The 16913-nt window shown below is 38.0% G+C and overlaps 1 protein-coding gene across 1 annotated transcript; it reads right to left on the reverse strand.

Annotated features, from left to right (window-relative positions):
* Positions 1–1092: 1092 nt before the first annotated feature.
* On the reverse strand, positions 1093–16886 carry LOC110969762 (outer dense fiber protein 2-like). The gene is made up of 17 exons (XM_022219921.2): positions 14226–16886; positions 13826–13927; positions 11476–11615; positions 10417–10546; positions 9288–9419; positions 9141–9215; positions 8981–9052; positions 8780–8896; positions 6845–7036; positions 6515–6624; positions 5910–6045; positions 5587–5697; positions 5029–5292; positions 3511–3611; positions 2869–3031; positions 1814–1939; positions 1093–1734 (listed from the first exon to the last, which is right to left on the reverse strand). Exons 1-17 carry the CDS (start codon positions 14322–14324, stop codon positions 1588–1590), a joined length of 2217 nt encoding a protein of 738 aa, XP_022075613.1. The 5' UTR covers positions 14325–16886; the 3' UTR covers positions 1093–1587.
* Positions 16887–16913: the final 27 nt, after the last annotated feature.

A 16913-nucleotide genomic window follows, 5' to 3' on the forward strand; every position in this document is an offset into this window, starting at 1 on the left:
GCGTCTAATTATTGTTCCGGCTGGGCTATTCCCCGAATATTTTTGAATAGAATAGAATAGAATAGAATAGAATAGAATAGAATAGAATAGAATAGAATAGAATAGAACTTTATTTGTCATTGCAACAAGTACAAAGAAATTGCAAAAGCCCTTTAGTCAGTGCAAAACAGTGTGAAGAAATACGATAAAACTAAGAAATTAAGTAAGTAATAAAGGTGCAGGAGGGAATGGAGTGGAATGATACAGTAAGGTGCATTGAATTTTAATCACAATTTGGCGAATTAATCTAATAATATTTTAATAATAAACTTAAAATGTTTCAATAACTTTTATTTTGCTATTCAGACTATTTCTGACCTCCTCTGTGAATCTAACTGGGACCACTCCAATACAAATACAGTGCCTCAAGCGTTCCGACTTTCTGAAAATTTAGATTTTTTTTTTACTGTTCTTGCATACAAACGTTCACCTTTTACACCAAAATTTTGAACCTGATTTCAGTATAGTACCCTCTAAAATTCTGCACAAAAGCCGCTTACTTGGTGGCACTTGGAAGTTTGTTATTGATGCAATTTTTTTTGTCTTTACTGATTCTATGCTGTTATTACAACTAAGAAATAAAAGTTGAAATTAAAATAAGCCAAAGGATTTTGCTTTATTTAATGTATACCGAATTGAAGAACCACCCATTAGCAATTCATAAAATGTCTGAATTAATGTCTTATATTGATTTTTAGTTTGCAAATGAGTAAAACAACCTTAAATCACCAAAATTCATAATGGGGTTTGGTATGAGCAAGACGGTATTTCACGTAGGAGTTACCTTAGGTGTCTTTAATGTTTACAAAAATAAAATGTGGGAGCTAAACTTGGCCTTAAAAAGATTAATAGACCCGCCGTGTTGTATATTATCTGTCAGGTCATTTTAAAAAGTGTATGCCGACTTAAGATTCCTCAAATTCACATACACAAATGCAGGTTTTTTTCCCTACACAGATGACTTTTTGAAGCTCAACTAAAGTTTTAGTCAACACAAGTGCCAAAATTAGACAAAAAATGAGTAAGAAAATAGCAATTCAAAATTTGAACCAGTTCTGTTAAAAATGGCGTCATTTAATCAACCCCAAGAGACATTTCTGTTCATCAAATGGTCAAAGATAAAAGACAAATACATAAATTTCAGTCAAATATGAGAACACAGACTCATTTTCTTTACTTATACAGTGCAAAAAGTCCATTCTAAGTCTGAAAAACCCGGAATGATGGAAGATTTTGAATAAAAAAACGAACAGGACTGTGAACTGAAGAATATAAAGTTCCAGGGATCAAAATGTAAAATGTTTTTAACAAGCTTTATTAACTCTACAGACATCATAAAGCTGTCAGGATAAAAGCAGATGTTTAACACCTCATAGTTTACCACTCATAAACACTTGTGTATTTTGTTTATATTGCTTGTAATTGCCCTTATTTTTATGTATTTATTTTTTTGACTTGTTGATTTTGTGTCGTCATGACAATAAAGAATGGTTGAATAAAAGTAAGTGGATAAACGATCAGAGGATGGAAGGTTGGAGAGTTTCACCGTCAGCTGGCCAGTAAAGACTCTCCAAACACGTTTCCGTAGGAGGTTTTCAGGAAGTGGACGTAGTTCTGCAGGCTGCGGTTGGTGGAGTCGGATTGTTCCAGACGTTCTTTCATGTTCTGTAGCTGACTCTGGAAACGACGCTCCATCTAGGAGACAGAAACAAACCGGACTCGTTCAGTGATTCTCTATCCGGTAAAGCTAGCAGAAGCAAACGTTCTCACCGACCTCCTCTTTGTTTCGCTGCACTTGGCTCAGTTCTGTTCTGGCTCGGCTCAGCTGACTCTGCAGGTCCAACGCCTTCGACTGGGACGCTTTCTCCTTGACCAGAACCCTCTGAATGCTGCTGTCCACCTGCACATTAAAGTTTGGTTAAATCAGGAGAAAACTGAGTCAAAAACTGTCAAAAAGTGTGTTTGTTTTGAACTTTTAAGATAGATAATCTTTTATTTCTCCCCACGCCAGGGGAAATTCACATTGTTCCAGCAGCTTATGTTGCAGAGTAATAATAATAAAATAGTAGTAATAATATTTACAATGTTTTAATGACAGCTTCAATTTTATTTTCAGATTTCATCTCACTATAATCAGTAATTATTCGATCCATTTGTCCGATGCTAAAGGTTCTGAATCAGTGACATGATGAGAAATAGCGGTTAAAATTTCAAGTTTTTACCTTTAGTAGTTCCTCAGATATTGTTGTTCAAACAGCATCAAATGTCAAAGGTGAGCAGGTGGATTTTTAAAAACTTTACATCAGAAAATATGGTTATAGCTCATGGTAAAAAAAAAAGATCTCTCAGATGTTAATTATGAAAAAATGCATGTTTTTTTAAAATGAAATTGTTATTTTTTGGTATTTTGTAGTAATTCTTTGGAACCTCAGCTACCAGAATATGAACATTTTTTAAATACATTCTATTTTTGATCTTTTGCGCACTGATCCCATATTTTCAACCACTAAGAATAATAAAAGAGGAACTAATTCAAAAGGAGGTGAATTGTGTTGACATAAACTAAAAGATTCATTTAGCTTGACTCTACATTTCCCCTGGTAATCCACTGTTCTTTTTTATGGTATTAAACGGCCAGAATAAGCTCATTTTAGGCTTTTTATGTTGATAAAAGGGGCTGGGTGAGTAGCAAGGACTCCAACATGCATAAAGTTGTGTAAATAATTAAAAGTGACAACATTCAGGTGGAAGTTGTGACGTTTTGTTTAATTCTGAGGCCTCCGTAGACGCTGACAGGAAGTCAAATTCAGTGACGTCCTGTTTCCAGACCTGTCTCTGAGCGTCGTCCAGCGCCTGGTGCAGCTGTCTGGACACCACGCTGCACTCTCGAGTCTTTTCCTCCAGCTGCTGCTGAACGCTTCGAACGTCGGCTTCCTTCAGAGTCAGAGTCTGAATCGTCTCCTTGTTTTCTGCCTTCAGGTCCTCCAGCCTCCTGGAACGTCAAACAAATCAACAACCAGAGCTCATTAAGGACAGAGTCAGAGTCCACATCTGGCAGAAAAAACATGTATAAAGTATCTTATTCCATTTCAAATCAACAAACTTTTAGTCTTTAGTCTAATTTTTTTTTTATCTGTTTTCACTTTGACATAAGAGTCTTTTTTGGTAAATTCTTGCAAAAAACTTCAAGAAAAATTCACCATAATTCAGTGTTAAAATCAACAAATTTTCAAGGAGGAGGGGTATATTTTTCTGTTTTTATTTGCTGCTGACTTGTTGGAGTTTTTCAGGTTTTTATCATCAATATTTCCTCAGATATTGTCGCTCAACCATCTCTTTATTTCCTGCCTTCGGGTTGTACATTCTGCTAAACCAACACCCAAATCAACCACAAAAATGTTGGCTTCTGTCTGAAAAAAGCGACCAGTCTTCAGTAGAAGCCGCTCAGGAAGCGTGTGTTCGTCTTGTTACCTCTCTAAGTTGTGGATTTTCTCCTTGAGAACGTTGTTTTCCTCCAGCAGCAGCAGGTTCCTCTGCTGGAACGTCTCCAGCTGAGCTCCCTGTTGTTCCACCTGTGGAGGAAACACCGTTAACCTGACATAAATACACAGAATTATCCCGCTAATCTTCATCAATAACCTTTAATTTCATCTGAAACAGCCAGTCTGAGAGACCAGGACAGAGAATTTAAAGACTAACCAAACCAAATCAGCTTTATTCACTTCAATATCAACTGTAGCAGTCAGTCAGGAAACAACAACAACGTGTGAAAAACAAACAAGACAGGATAAAAACGTTCAAGTTAAAGACAGAAATTTAGCAAATTTGTGAGCATTGTCCACTTCTAATAAAAGAAAACACATGAAAATGTTGGTTTTGTTTGATGCTCCTGGAATCAGTTAATTGGAGAAATATCTGGACACCCTGATTCCTTGGCGCTGCATTTATTTTACTGCTCTATTTTCTTTTCTGAGCAACATCTGGCACCAAAATTTCCTTCAGGGTTTAACCCTCCTGTTGTCCTCATTTAAAGGCACAAAAAAAGCTTCCTTGTCTGAAAAAGAAACAAAAATTCAGCAAAAAAATGCCCAAATTTCTGAAAATTTGCAAAAAATTTCAGAAAAAATCCAATAATTCCTTAAAAGTTTATCTTAAAAGTTTTATTTAAAAAAATCACCCAAATGTGGCAAGAAAATTCTTGTAAATATTTTCAAATAAGTAAAAATCTTCCCAAAAAAATCCTAAAAATATCTAAAATTATTACATATTTATCAATAAAACGTCCAATATTTTCTTTATGAACATTCACATAAAAATCAACCAAAATCCAGCAAATCTTTCCACCAAAAAATGTCCAAAGATTTCTCAAAAATGTTGAAAATGTGGACAACAGAAGTTTCACTGTAAAAATCTGTTTTTTTTTTCCACAATTTCAAACTTTAAAACAGGTCCATTTTGACCCGCAAGACAACATGAGTGTTAAGAACACGGCTGATTTTTTCTGAATGTTTTTAAAGAAAATACTAGAAGTTTTACTGATATAAATGTAATCACTTTAGATATTTTTAAGATTTTTTTATAAGATTTTTACTCATTTTTAAAAAATATTTACAAGAAAACTTCAGATAAACTTTTAAGGAATTATTGGAATTTTCTTCCTGAAGGTTTTGCAAATTTTCAGAAATTTGGGGATTTTTTTCTGAATTTTTTTTTTTTTTCAGACAAGGAAACAATATTTTCTTGGTGCCCGTAAACGAGGACAACAGGAGGGTTAAGAAACATTTGTAACATTTCTTTTTCCTTTTTTTCCATCAAAAAACATTCAAAGATTTATCAGAAATGTTGAAAATGTGGACATCAGAAGTTTCACTGTGAAAAAGTATTTTTTTCTCCACATTTTCAAACTTTAAAACGGGTTAGATGACATATGTGATCCCTATCTCTACTCAGACTTTCTCCTCCACAGTTTCTCCACCTTCAGTCCTGTACCTTGTGTCTGACTTCAGATAGAGCGGCGCTGTTCTCCAGGTTCCTCCTCTGGTGTCCGTCCGCCTCCTGCTGGACGTCTCTCAGCTGCTGCTCGCTCCTCCTCAGTCGGTCCGGCAGCGTCTCCAGCTCTCTGATCCGACCCAGCAGCTCCCTCCTCAGCTGCTCCTTCTCCCTCTCCAGGCTCACCTTCAGCTCCCGGGCCTCCTTCTGGGCCACCTCCAGCTTCAGGCAGGACTCCTCGGATTCAGTACGAGCCTGCTGGACCTGCGGACAGAAGCTCTGGTGATGCCTCAGCTACACGTTTAGATCATCACAAACCATCTGTATTCATTTCAATCTTCCACTAGAAATAAAAGAAATCAGATTTTTTTGAGTGATTTGAGCATAGAGACTCTTTAACACCGTTTTTAAACCTTAGTTTTCAAAGTCAGAGTCTAAATTCTGCAGAGAAAACACACGCTTTACAAAAAAACACATCCTCTGTTGTCAAGTTTTGACGTTAAACATCATTTATTTGCACTTTTATGTGCACATGGTGAAGTGAGAGCGTGTCGGTACCTTCTTCTGGTACTTCTCCACCAGGTTTTCATACTTTCTGATGGATGATTTTAGCTGTCGAGCTTCAGAGTGGAGCCCTCTGAGTTTCTCCTCGCAGGACGTCACATCGCCCTAAAATTAGGTTTGCTTAGCGAAATACTTTTACTTTAGTTTACAGAAATTATGACACAGTAGAAGACATTTCAGTACATTTTCTGCAAGTTTCGTCAAGAAAATGAGCCGCAGGAGCTGCAAAGTAAATGAAATCAAACTAAGTGAGGATTCAGGAGTTGCTTCACAGCTTCATTTAAACCAGTTTTTGAAGCTGATGTTGATTTCTCTACCTTCAGTTTCTGGTTGTCCAGCTTGGTGGAGGTGTTCTCAGCGCTGAAATGATGAAGCTGATCCCTGAGCTCCTCCCTCTCCAGCCGACTCTTCTCCTCCACCGAATGAAGCTGAGAGTTCAGCTCAGTCACCTGTCTGCAGGTAAGCAAGAGAAATAACAACAGAAATAATGATACACAGAATAAATACTGGTATACGGTATAAATCCTGGAATATATAGTGAAAATTCTGGTATATATATATAGTGAGAATCCTGGTATATAAGGTAAATCCTGATATGTAGTATTTTTTACATCCAAATTTAACTCTAAAATCAAATCTGTATCTAAATCTGAAAGAGAACTGTGACTCTTGACTCTTAAATCTGAGAAAACTTTACCCTGTATCACATCAAAGCTGCAGAAATGCTCCTGATTCATGTAGTTGTGATCGGGCTTTTTACCAGGTGTCCTCCATACCATAATAGATATTTGGTGCTACATGATCAGTTTTGTGAAGTGAAACAGTGAAGAGCTGCACTAGAAGTGTGTGTGTGTGTGTGTGTGTGTGTGTGTGTGTGTGTGTGTGTGTGTGTGTGTGTGTGTGTGTGTGTGTGTGAACTGACAGCCTGAGAGCAGAGCTTTCCTCCTCCAGCTGTGCTCTAGCAGCTGCTTCCTTGGTGTGACGGAGACACCAGTCACTGGATGTGGACAGAGCCTGAGACAGCTGCAGCTCCTGCAACATAAAACACACAAAACAACAGACTACTGACTCGTTTCCACATCTACACCAGAGTTTTTTACCTTTTGGTGAACAAAATATCAGAGAAAACCAATATCTATATATGCATTACCATATTTAACGTTGATAACTGACTGTAGGACCATTTATTCTGATGTTACAGATGTATACTTTAGCTGCACATGACTTTCTTTTGCAGACGCTGACCACCGACCTTCTCCTGGAGCTTCTCTGAGAGCTTCCTGTTGGCCTCCTCGGCTCTCTCGGCCTGCTGGGTGAGAAGAAGCAGAGTTTGCTGGTCCTGTTTCTGCTCCTCGTCCTCCTCCTGCTGCTGCCTCACAGTCTGGAGCTCCTCCTGTAGAACCTGGAGCTCCTCCTGCTGCTGCTCGTGGTTCTGCTGCATCTTCTAGCAAAACAGAACAAAAACAGGTTTCCATACGCTGCTGTGACGGTAAAAGACGACAAGAGTGTCAAATAAGAGGAATCTGTGATAGATAATCTGCATATTTTAGGATTTGCTGCAAGAACAGGAAGAAATACGACAACAATTACTATTAGAATAATATAAAACACTAAATAAATGTTAGAAAATACATACACTCATGATCAAAATGTTAAGACCAGTTGAAAAACTGCAATAATAATAATTGCATTTTGCTCTTTAGGATCTTAGGAAGGTTCTAAGTAAAGCTTCAAAATGCAAAAAGAAGAAATGGGAGAGAGAGAAAAAAACATTTGAGTGAAGAATTTATTGAAAACAACAATTAAACTGATCCAAAGTTTAAGACCAGAGCTCAAAGAACCCAGAAAACCCTCAAAACAGAAACATAGGTGTCTAAAAAGGACTTGTGGATCACTTCAGTAATTGGTTTAGGTTTGATGCTTCCAGGAGGTTGGAGGAACGTCAATCAATCAATCAATCAATCAGTCAATCAATCAATCAAAATGTATTTATTTATAGAGCACTTTACCACAGTCAAGGTGACCAAAGTGCTTTCCAGTTCAAAACAAATGGAAATAAAAGCAAATTAAAAGAAAACAACAATAGAACACATAAATCAAATCAAATAAGATGCTTCATGAAGGTCATCACTGTTTTTGTGGACTTCCTTTGTCATCCACAAATGTTCTCAGTTGGATTTGGATCAGGGGAACACACAGTTGTCGTTTGTCCATTTTTTTTGTCGCTTTGTAGCTTTTTTGTCTCATTTTTTGTCTCGCTTGTGTCGTTTGTCCATTTTTTTTGTCGCTTTGTAGCTTTTTTGTCTCATTTTTTGTCTCGCTTGTGTCGTTTGTCCATTTTTTTTGTCGCTTTGTAGCTTTTTTGTCTCATTTTTTTATCTCGCTTGTGTCGTTTGTCCATTTTTTTTGTCGCTTTGTAGCTTTTTTGTCTCATTTTTTGTCTCGCTTGTGTCGTTTGTCCATTTTTTTTGTCGCTTTGTAGCTTTTTTGTCTCATTTTTTTGTCTCGCTTGTGTCGTTTGTCCATTTTTTTGTCGCTTTGTAGCTTTTTTGTCTCATTTTTTGTCTCGCTTGTGTCGTTTGTCCATTTTTTGTCTTTTTTGTTGCTTTGTAGCTTTTTGTCTCATTTTTTGTTTTGTTTCGTGCCGTTGTCCTTGTTTTGTCATTTTGATCATGCAGTAAAATAATACATCGTTCAGTTCCAGATAGCTGATACTAAATGTTGTGTTCTTTTGCAGACACTCTGTGATCTGGAAGTCGTAATGTGTAAATGATAAACTGAGGAAAAATGTTGGTGAAACTGAACTTATTTTTCTTCAGAAATTTCAGGTTGTTCATGATGTTTAGTAAAAAGATAATTCCTTAAATGTGAACATTTTTGCACTCAAAGTAAAAATGTGGAGTTGTGGTGATTTTTCTGGTCACTGGAGATCAAAGATGAGTTTGACACCCTGCTGTAGAGTCTCTTTCAGTGATTTTAATATAAATATTCCTTAAAACAAGCTAATAAATGCAGAGAACTATGAAACGCCACCACAGTGACTGACTCTGGTGATCATGTAATCACCAAAATAAGAAGAGTTTTCATCCTTTTGACGCTCGTAGCTGCGTCATACTGATAGAAACAACTGTTCCACATCTGGCGGCTCACTTTGTATGTGAGCTTGTCGTATTTTCTGATCACAGACCTGAATCTGAGCAGACAGATGGGCCTTTTCAGCCTCGGCTCGCTCCAGCTGAGACTCCAGATGGTTTCTGGTCGACTGAAGGATCCTCGAAAGCTCCTCCGTCGTCTTGGCGTTGTCCTGCAGCGACAGAAGGAAGCTGAAAGGTGTCTGAACATGTGAGAAACAGCAAGGTGTTTTCACAGGTAGAGGCCAGTCTCAAACCTTCTCAAAGTCCAAATGCTCGGTGAGCTTTAAGGCCTCTTTCTCCTTGTTGGTGAGTCTGGCCAGAAGTCTCTGCAGGAGGAGAAGAAGAAGAAGAAGAACCTCCTTCAGATGCCTGGTGCTGGTGATAAGTTCATGAGAGCAGGTGGTAAATACTCACGACGTTCTCTGCTTCACAGTCGGCCAGCCTCTTCTTTACGGCCTCTTTCTGCTCCAGCCACACCAGCCGTTCTCTCTGGAACAGTCAGCAGTGAGTTATTTCAGGCTCAGATCTGCTCTCCGTCAGTTTTCTGGAACTTTCTCCTACCTCGTGTTCGCTCCGCTCTCTGAGCAGCTCTCGGAGGCTGTGATTGGTGCTGTCAAACATCTCCATCTTCTCCAGCAGCAACTCCCGCTGTCGTCCCAGAGAGGCGGCGTGGATTTTAGACAGACGCTTGTCCTGAAGGATAAATCAAATCAGCAAAATAAGTCCTGATCCGTTCAGTCATCCTTCTGACCAGCTGTGGAGGAGCCAGGAGGAACTTGGATCATTTTAACTCATTTTTGATGTTCCTTTTATTCTCCATTTTCTGTCTTTTGTGTCTCGTTTGTGTTGTTTTCGGTCTTAGTTTGTCCAGTTTTGGCCATTTTTATGCATCAGGGACACTTTTTCCCTCTTTTTACTCAGTTTCTGTCCCATTTTTGACCAGTTGTGTGTTTATTTTGCGGTTTTGTGTCTTTTTGTTGTCATTTTTATTGTTGTTTCTGTCAGTTTGTGTCTCTTTGTGGTCATTTTGTCTCCACATTCTGTCAATATTTAACTATTTCCATGTTTACAGCCTCACTAGACTCTTCCTCTGTACTCTGTTCATCATCAGTAGAAAGATGTTTCACCATGCTGAGTGTATCTCCAACAACTCACTCCTCTGTTCTCTGTTTCTGAGCCATGCTGCACTTTACTCTCAGTCTAATTTTCTAAAATAACTCCAAAAATTGGCCTAAATCTTGTCTAAAATAACTTAAAGTAACCTAAAACTTGTCCAAAGTAATGCAAAAATGTCCAAAATGACTCCAAACCTGTCTAAAGCTACTGAAGAATTGTCCAAAATAACTTTAGATGTGTTTAAAATGACTGAAATTTTATAAATAATGAAAATTTTGAGCCATTTTTCGAATCATTTTGGAGAATTTTTAGTCCAGCCTCAGACTAATCTAATAGTTTTGATGTCAACCACAATAAAACAAAGCAAAGAACAAAGACAAGCAGGCAGCTGAAGCTACTTTTATAATTCTCACTATGACAATAACAGGAAGAATTTAAAGCTGTATGAATAATAAGCTAAACCAAATGCAACATCAAAGCTGTATCTGTTGTTTCGGATCACAAAAAAGTAAAAGAATTGAGCCTGAGAGCCGCTAACTGTGACGACAAAACTTCCATTTCATGCAGCATTTACCTTGGTGAGGCTGTCCGTGGTTTCCCTCAGGGCTGTCAGCTGATTAGCCACAGCAACGCCGTCGATTTCTGCCTCGACCAAAGCCCTGAGGAGAACATCCGTCGCTCTGTGGTGACCCCCAGAGTCAGACCTGTACACAGCAGAACAAAAACGAAACTAACATCCCAAACAGCAAGGTGACTTTCAGACCTCTCCTAAGTATTTCTAAAGACTAGTGAAGCTGCAACGCTTAAAGAAATACACGTCAATCATTAATTTCACTGATTAAATGGTTTGAGTGTCGTTTTTAAGGGAAAAAAAGTCAAAATTCTCTGATTCTAGCTCCTTAAATATGAATATTTTCAAGTTTCTTTCTCCGTCTGTGACAGTAAACTGGAAATATTTGAGCTCTGGACAAAACACGATATTTAAAGGATGTGATTTAGGAAACACTGATAGTCATTTTTCAACATTTTCTGACATTTTATAGACAAAAACTAATTAAATAATCGAGAAAAAAATCTACAGAATAACGAACAATGAAAATAATAATTAATTGCAGCTCCAGTATTGAACCAAAGAGTTGAATTTTGTTCTCTGAAAACTACTTTTTGCCGTCACGATTCAAAAACGTACGCAATAATTCTGAACGAGCACACAGAGACGCCCTCTACCCGGCGTTAGAAAGCGATCCGACACGTCGTAAAGCCACAAGTGTGTTCTACTGAAGGCTTTATGTCCCACAGCTGTTCTACTAAACGTTACTCAAGAACAGTTAAAGCTCTGTTTCTTCACCTGCCTCGTCTTTGCAGATTTCTTCACGCACAATTTCAAAAGTCAGCGAATAATTACAACCCAGGACAGAAGGCCTTACTTATAAATGTCATAAATTACCGGTATCTGCTGAAACTCTCTTCGTCTGCTTTTGGACGCTGACAGCATCACTAAACAAGACGTCTCCAGAACGTAACCTTAAGTTATTTTGAACGCCGTGTTTTGACGGGTTTCCTTTGAACGTGAGACATCGGTACCAAGCTCTTGTTATTTCCAGGCTGCTGCTGCTGCTGAAGCGACTCTTACTTCTTTAATCGCCGGATGCTTTCCTGCTCTCTAAGTAGGACACCCAGGTTTGTAGGAGCGGCAGTGAACTCGTCGTCGGTCTCTTCGGCATCACGCTGACGTCTGATCCCACTCTCCGACTGATGCTGCGCTCGGCTCGGCTGATCAAAAGACACAAACAGAGCATAAAACGTATAAAATATGACTGAAATAGACCGAGGAAAGTTACAACCTGAATCCAGAGAACACGACTAAACAGCAGCATACAGATATATTGAAGGGATCCAGCTCTAACGTCTAATCTCCTAATAATAAAAGAAGTTAGTGGATATTTAATCACAGTATCGACATCCTGTACACATCTGGATCATGTTTATTTGCTTGTTAAATGTAAATACAGTGTACAACTGAACTGACTACAGCCCTGTGTACCGTCACATTAATGTCATAAGCTTTAAAACTGTGTCACCGCTCAATAATTGCATGATTTCTAACATGACAAGTATATATAACTTGCAAATTCAGGCCTGAAAGTAGAAACCGAATGCAGCAGAAGTAAAACCACCTGTGATCACTGACACACAAGTTAGAAAAGCTGTGATGACTGAAGCTAAACTGTGATTTCCAATCAGCCTAACAGCACTAACATGGTTCTAAAATGATCTGTGAACAGCAGAATGTTCCTGTTTTTTGGCTTTATGGGCTGTGTCTATCTATGGTTCCGCATGGAAAAGAATTCAACTGGAAAATCTGACTGGGAGACTTCACAAAGATGGAAAATGATGCAGGAGAATCAACTAAAAATCACTGGAAACACAGTGGCAGCAGTAGTCAGGAGGTATAGAAAGAGTCACAGTACCACTAATCAGGGATTGTCTTCCTAAAATGACTCCAAGGACAGTGAACTACTTTTACAATCTAGCTGTGAAAAACAGACAGCAGCTGCATCAGACTCGGCTCAGAGCTTATCAGTAGAAATGAGAGATTCTGTGAAGCACATTTTATAACACCGCCCTCTATGGATGCTGTCCTAAAAGATAAAAAACCTGCTTGCTCTTTGGCACAAAACTGTAAACTTAAACTAAAGAACATTACAAAGGTCTAGTGAATGCTGGAGAACCATCTTTAGTCAGATAGATTAGCTGGGCTCAGATGGAGTCCAGCATGTTTGGTGTGAACCCGACCAGGACGACCACAGTGGATGCATGGTCCCGACAGTGAAGAACGGTGTTAGGTTCTAAGGTGTGTGTAGGTAAGGTAGGCTGTGTTTTCTCTTTTCTTTTTTCAGATTACACCCAGCAGGAGAGGCCACGTGCACCGGTGGCTCTTTTACAATCAGTGGGGAGTGTTTATAGCCAATCCACCCTGACCACCGTTACCTGTGAGCCAGACCAGCTGCTAGAGCACTCTGTTGGTGACTCATGCTCTGCCTAACCTCAGTACTGTTGTGCTTAAAGGACTTTCATATAGTGGGATCAGTTTTATAATTAAGAAGTTCACTTTGTGCTGGATTTTGGAGCCATTTCTTCTTTTTTAAATAAATAACTTTTCTGCTACTTGATCAGTTTTCTTTATATTTTTGTTACTCCCCTCATAACATATCTGGGGGCTCGTCTGGGATTTGAACCCAGGACTCTCACATCCCAAGCTATAATCACACCCCTAAATCAAAGTGATGATATCTATAGACAAATGTGAATGAGTCAAAATATTGGCTGACGAGATGACTACGAGCAAAGAAGAATATGCCAGCATGATTATGATTCCAAACTTATAAAGAGCTTTTGGATAATTATGTCTCCTATCTGGAATTCATTAGAACACCTGTGGGGTATTTCAAAGGTACACCAACACAACCTCTTCAGCAAAAAGTGGCTAAAAATGTCTCAGAAGAACATCAGAACATCTCTGTCAGAATGAGTGGATGCTGGTGTCGTCCATGCCGAAGAAGAATGAGTCAAAAATATCGGTGGACATTCGAGGTACTGGAAAATTAAGATTCAAACCTCACTAATGAGAGTATTGTGCTGGGGTTTTTTTGTTTTTACTTTTGTTTTTACCTGTACTTTTACTGTAGTAGACCTAAACTGTGCCTGACATATCTGCTGTATTTCATCCTACTCTTCTGTTTCCCGTGGTGCTCAAATTTCCTAAATGAAAGTGAAGTCATGTCAGCAGCTAAACTGAGTCTATGGTTAACAAACCGACTTCTCAGCTTTCTTTTCAGTCGTTCTTTGACAACGTCCAGCACTCTGTTCAAACCTGTCTGTCCTGTTATAGAAGTAAATAAATCACTGCCAGAATGTCCACACTACTATAGTCAGTGACTGGCTGGAAGCATGGCAGCGAGAAGTAAACACTAGTAAAACACCTGACGCTTGTAGGAGCCCTCATGTCTCCGGCTGGACAGTCTTCCTGGAGGAATCCACGGCTGCCGGACCTTTGGCCTCCCTGTATCTCCTTTAGTCATATTCTACCAAAAATGGAGACAGATTCAACAGGTTAAACACATCGAGACTCATTGTAGCATCCTTCTTTTCTTTATAATTAAGGATAGCTACTTGTAAACATCTTTAAAAGCATGTGAAAACAGGGGGAATTGCTTAAAAGTAGGTTAAAAGAGGGGAAATCACGTGTAAATCAGTGCAGATGTTGATGTTAGCATCCAAATAAAGTAGCTATACAGTCTAGACATTTAAACTAAGATCAACACGCATGTAAAAGTGACCTATGAAAACAATATTCCCACTATTAATAGAAAGCGTAGTAACCTGTGAGGCTCTACTGGGACTCCTCTTCATATGAACATGTACAGGTGTGGTCTCCGGTACGTGGACGTGGACCGGCGGCGGTGAATCTCTGGTTCTCATTCTCTCCAAAAGTTGAAAACAACATTAAAACTGAGCTTAGGAATAATCAAGACGCAAACAAACACATATCAACAGCTAAATCGCGTTACTGTCGAGCAAAAGGACATGTTGCTAACACAAATCTCGACTTTTGTCTGCGGAGAGAACGGTTGTTGTCGTCCACAAACGGCTCCTCTGATTGGCTCGTTTGCAAGATCTCGCCTTGTGATTGGTGGAGGCGAGTTTTCGGGAAGCGTTGCCCCTGGAAACCAGTGGAAATAACGGGTAGCGCTAATGCTGCGTTCATAGCAATATGCGGAGAACATGCTTTATTTCAAGTTGGCCTCAGTGTCGAGGCGAGTGTATTTGAAGCAAAAGTTTGATCAAATGTTTGTAAAAGATGTTTCAGACAAGCTGTGGCTGTAGTTGACATGAACGGTATTCCCGTAAGACAGATCGTGGTGCTGTTTTGAACAATATACTCTGAATGCAGCATGAAGCCAACCGTTAAAACGCATTCATAACACAATTTCCTCGCGATCTGCCTATTTTTACTCATAAAACCATTTTTTGAAAATTTAATAATTGAATATAACGAAGAGGGGAAATATTTTTCTGTAACAATCAATGTATTTGTGATTTGATGTTGTGCTTTCCCTTTTATTTGTTTAGTTTTTGTCTGGGATTTTGTTTCCATAATTCCTTTGCTTGTTCCATTATCCATTATTTCTTATTTGTATGTGTGTTTTAACCATTTTTCCATCTTTCCTTGAATGGTTTTCACACCAAATTATTTATTTTTCTACCTGCATTTACCTATTTTTAATCAGAGGTGTTAATTTTATTGCTGTTATTTGTTCTTTCTGTTTCTACAAGGAGAAGAGAGGCAAGGGTGGAAAATGTGAGATGTCATTAAAAATTTTACTGATATTTTCTTCTTTTTTGACAGTTTTTTTTACAACTTGTGGATACTGCAGTATTTTATTCATTGATTTTATTTTATTCATCCTTGTTGCTATTTTTAACCTTTTCTTAAGCTTATAATTTGGATAAATCTGACTTTTTTGTTTAAACTTTTTTTTAAAGTCTGCAGTTTGGAGAAAAATGGAAAAAAAATTACAGATAATTGCTCCTTTCAGTTTGTGAATACTACAGTTATTGTTTAAGAAAATTATCCACCCTTGCTGCCATTTTTTGACCTTTTAAAAAATGTTTAACTTGGATAAAAAAAAATGACAAAAAATTACAGATATTTTCTCTTGTTTGACTGTTTAGGTGCAATCAGTCCTTCAAATCAGCCTACAATGCAGTAAGAGTGGGTTTCTATGAATATCATGGTGTATAACCTTATTTTAGCTCAGTTTTCAGAAGTTTGAAAAAGTTCTGATAAGCATAATTTGAAAAATAATGCAAAAACACTATTTTTTAACCTTTTTAAAAAAGTGTTTAATGTAAAACAACACTATATCAAACTGTAAGTTGAACTTAATAATAAAAACAACAGCAATAACAGCTGCTGAGCAAAAGCACTTCAATATAAAGAAATAAGATGAACATTATGAAATGACCTAACAAATTTAAACAGAAAGACTAGGACCTGACAGTATTATGCATAATATAAATTTTTGTTACATAACAGTAATAATAAAGTAACAGTGCTATATACTCTGCAACATTATGTCACTAATTTAAAATTGTAGTTAAGGACTCACAAAACTAGTCCTGGAAAACCCAACAATTTGTATTATATATAATATTGTAAGGTCCTAATCATAGCATTTCAATAACTCAGGTAAATTTGCACAATAACTACTGCAAATTCTTTCCAATAATTTAAATTAGATCAATAAATTAGTTACTATAAAGCACTTTGACTTAAGGATTGCTGTTTTAAATGTGCTCTGTACCACCTCCCGTATGCCATGGGTGAGTTGAGAGCTTCTCTGTCCCTCCTCGACCTCCAGGCCTCTCAGATCCTGTGGAAATGTTCCCTGGTTGAGGCTGGTGAATGAGGCAGATTGTGTTTTTGTACTAGCAGCTCCAAAGTTATGAAAGAGCCTTCCTCTTTCACACAAATGCTCCCTCTCCATTGATACCTTGAAAAAAATAGCTCAAGACTTTTGGTAGCTCTCAATGGTCCTGCTATTTTTAGCATCTACTTAATTTACTTCACAAATGCATCTCACAAGATGACATGTTTTTCTAATCATTTTAGAGGCCTATTTATTGATTTTACACATATTTGCAATAGTGTTCTGCCTTGTTTTATTTGCACATATCTGTGGTGCTGTGCAAGGAAATGTGTCAACTGAAATTGCATAAAATCGTGCATCATCTTGCTTTGATTTTCAATTTTTAAAAACGTGATTTACTAAAGTGAAATAAATTCACCTTAAACAGTTTCAAAATAACAGACAATTTGGTTAAAGTCTTTTTTCATATCAGATTAGGCTGTTTAATACATGAAATGACATTTGTGTTGGAGTAAACAGCCTTTTAATGGTTATGTAAGACCTGTGCAGTAATGCTCGGTAGGAAATGGTTGGGATGACTGCACATCCTGTTTGCGTCTATGGCGCTTCCGAACATTAGTTAGCCTGATTAGCATGC

Source organism: Acanthochromis polyacanthus, chromosome 7, assembly GCF_021347895.1.
Source record: "Acanthochromis polyacanthus isolate Apoly-LR-REF ecotype Palm Island chromosome 7, KAUST_Apoly_ChrSc, whole genome shotgun sequence".
In the NCBI taxonomy this organism is placed as follows: Eukaryota; Metazoa; Chordata; class Actinopteri; family Pomacentridae; genus Acanthochromis; species Acanthochromis polyacanthus.

Coding starts and splice junctions, on each gene's coding strand:
- LOC110969762 (XM_022219921.2), bottom strand. CDS start 14,324: ATGAGAACCAGAGATTCACCGCCGCCGGTCCACGTCCACGTACCGGAG. Junction 11,616..13,825: donor AGGGCTCCTACAAGCGTCAG/GTGTTTTACTAG, acceptor TCTTTTGATCAG/CCGAGCCGAGCGCAGCATCA. Junction 9,420..10,416: donor CCACGGACAGCCTCACCAAG/GTAAATGCTGCA, acceptor TTTATCCTTCAG/GACAAGCGTCTGTCTAAAAT.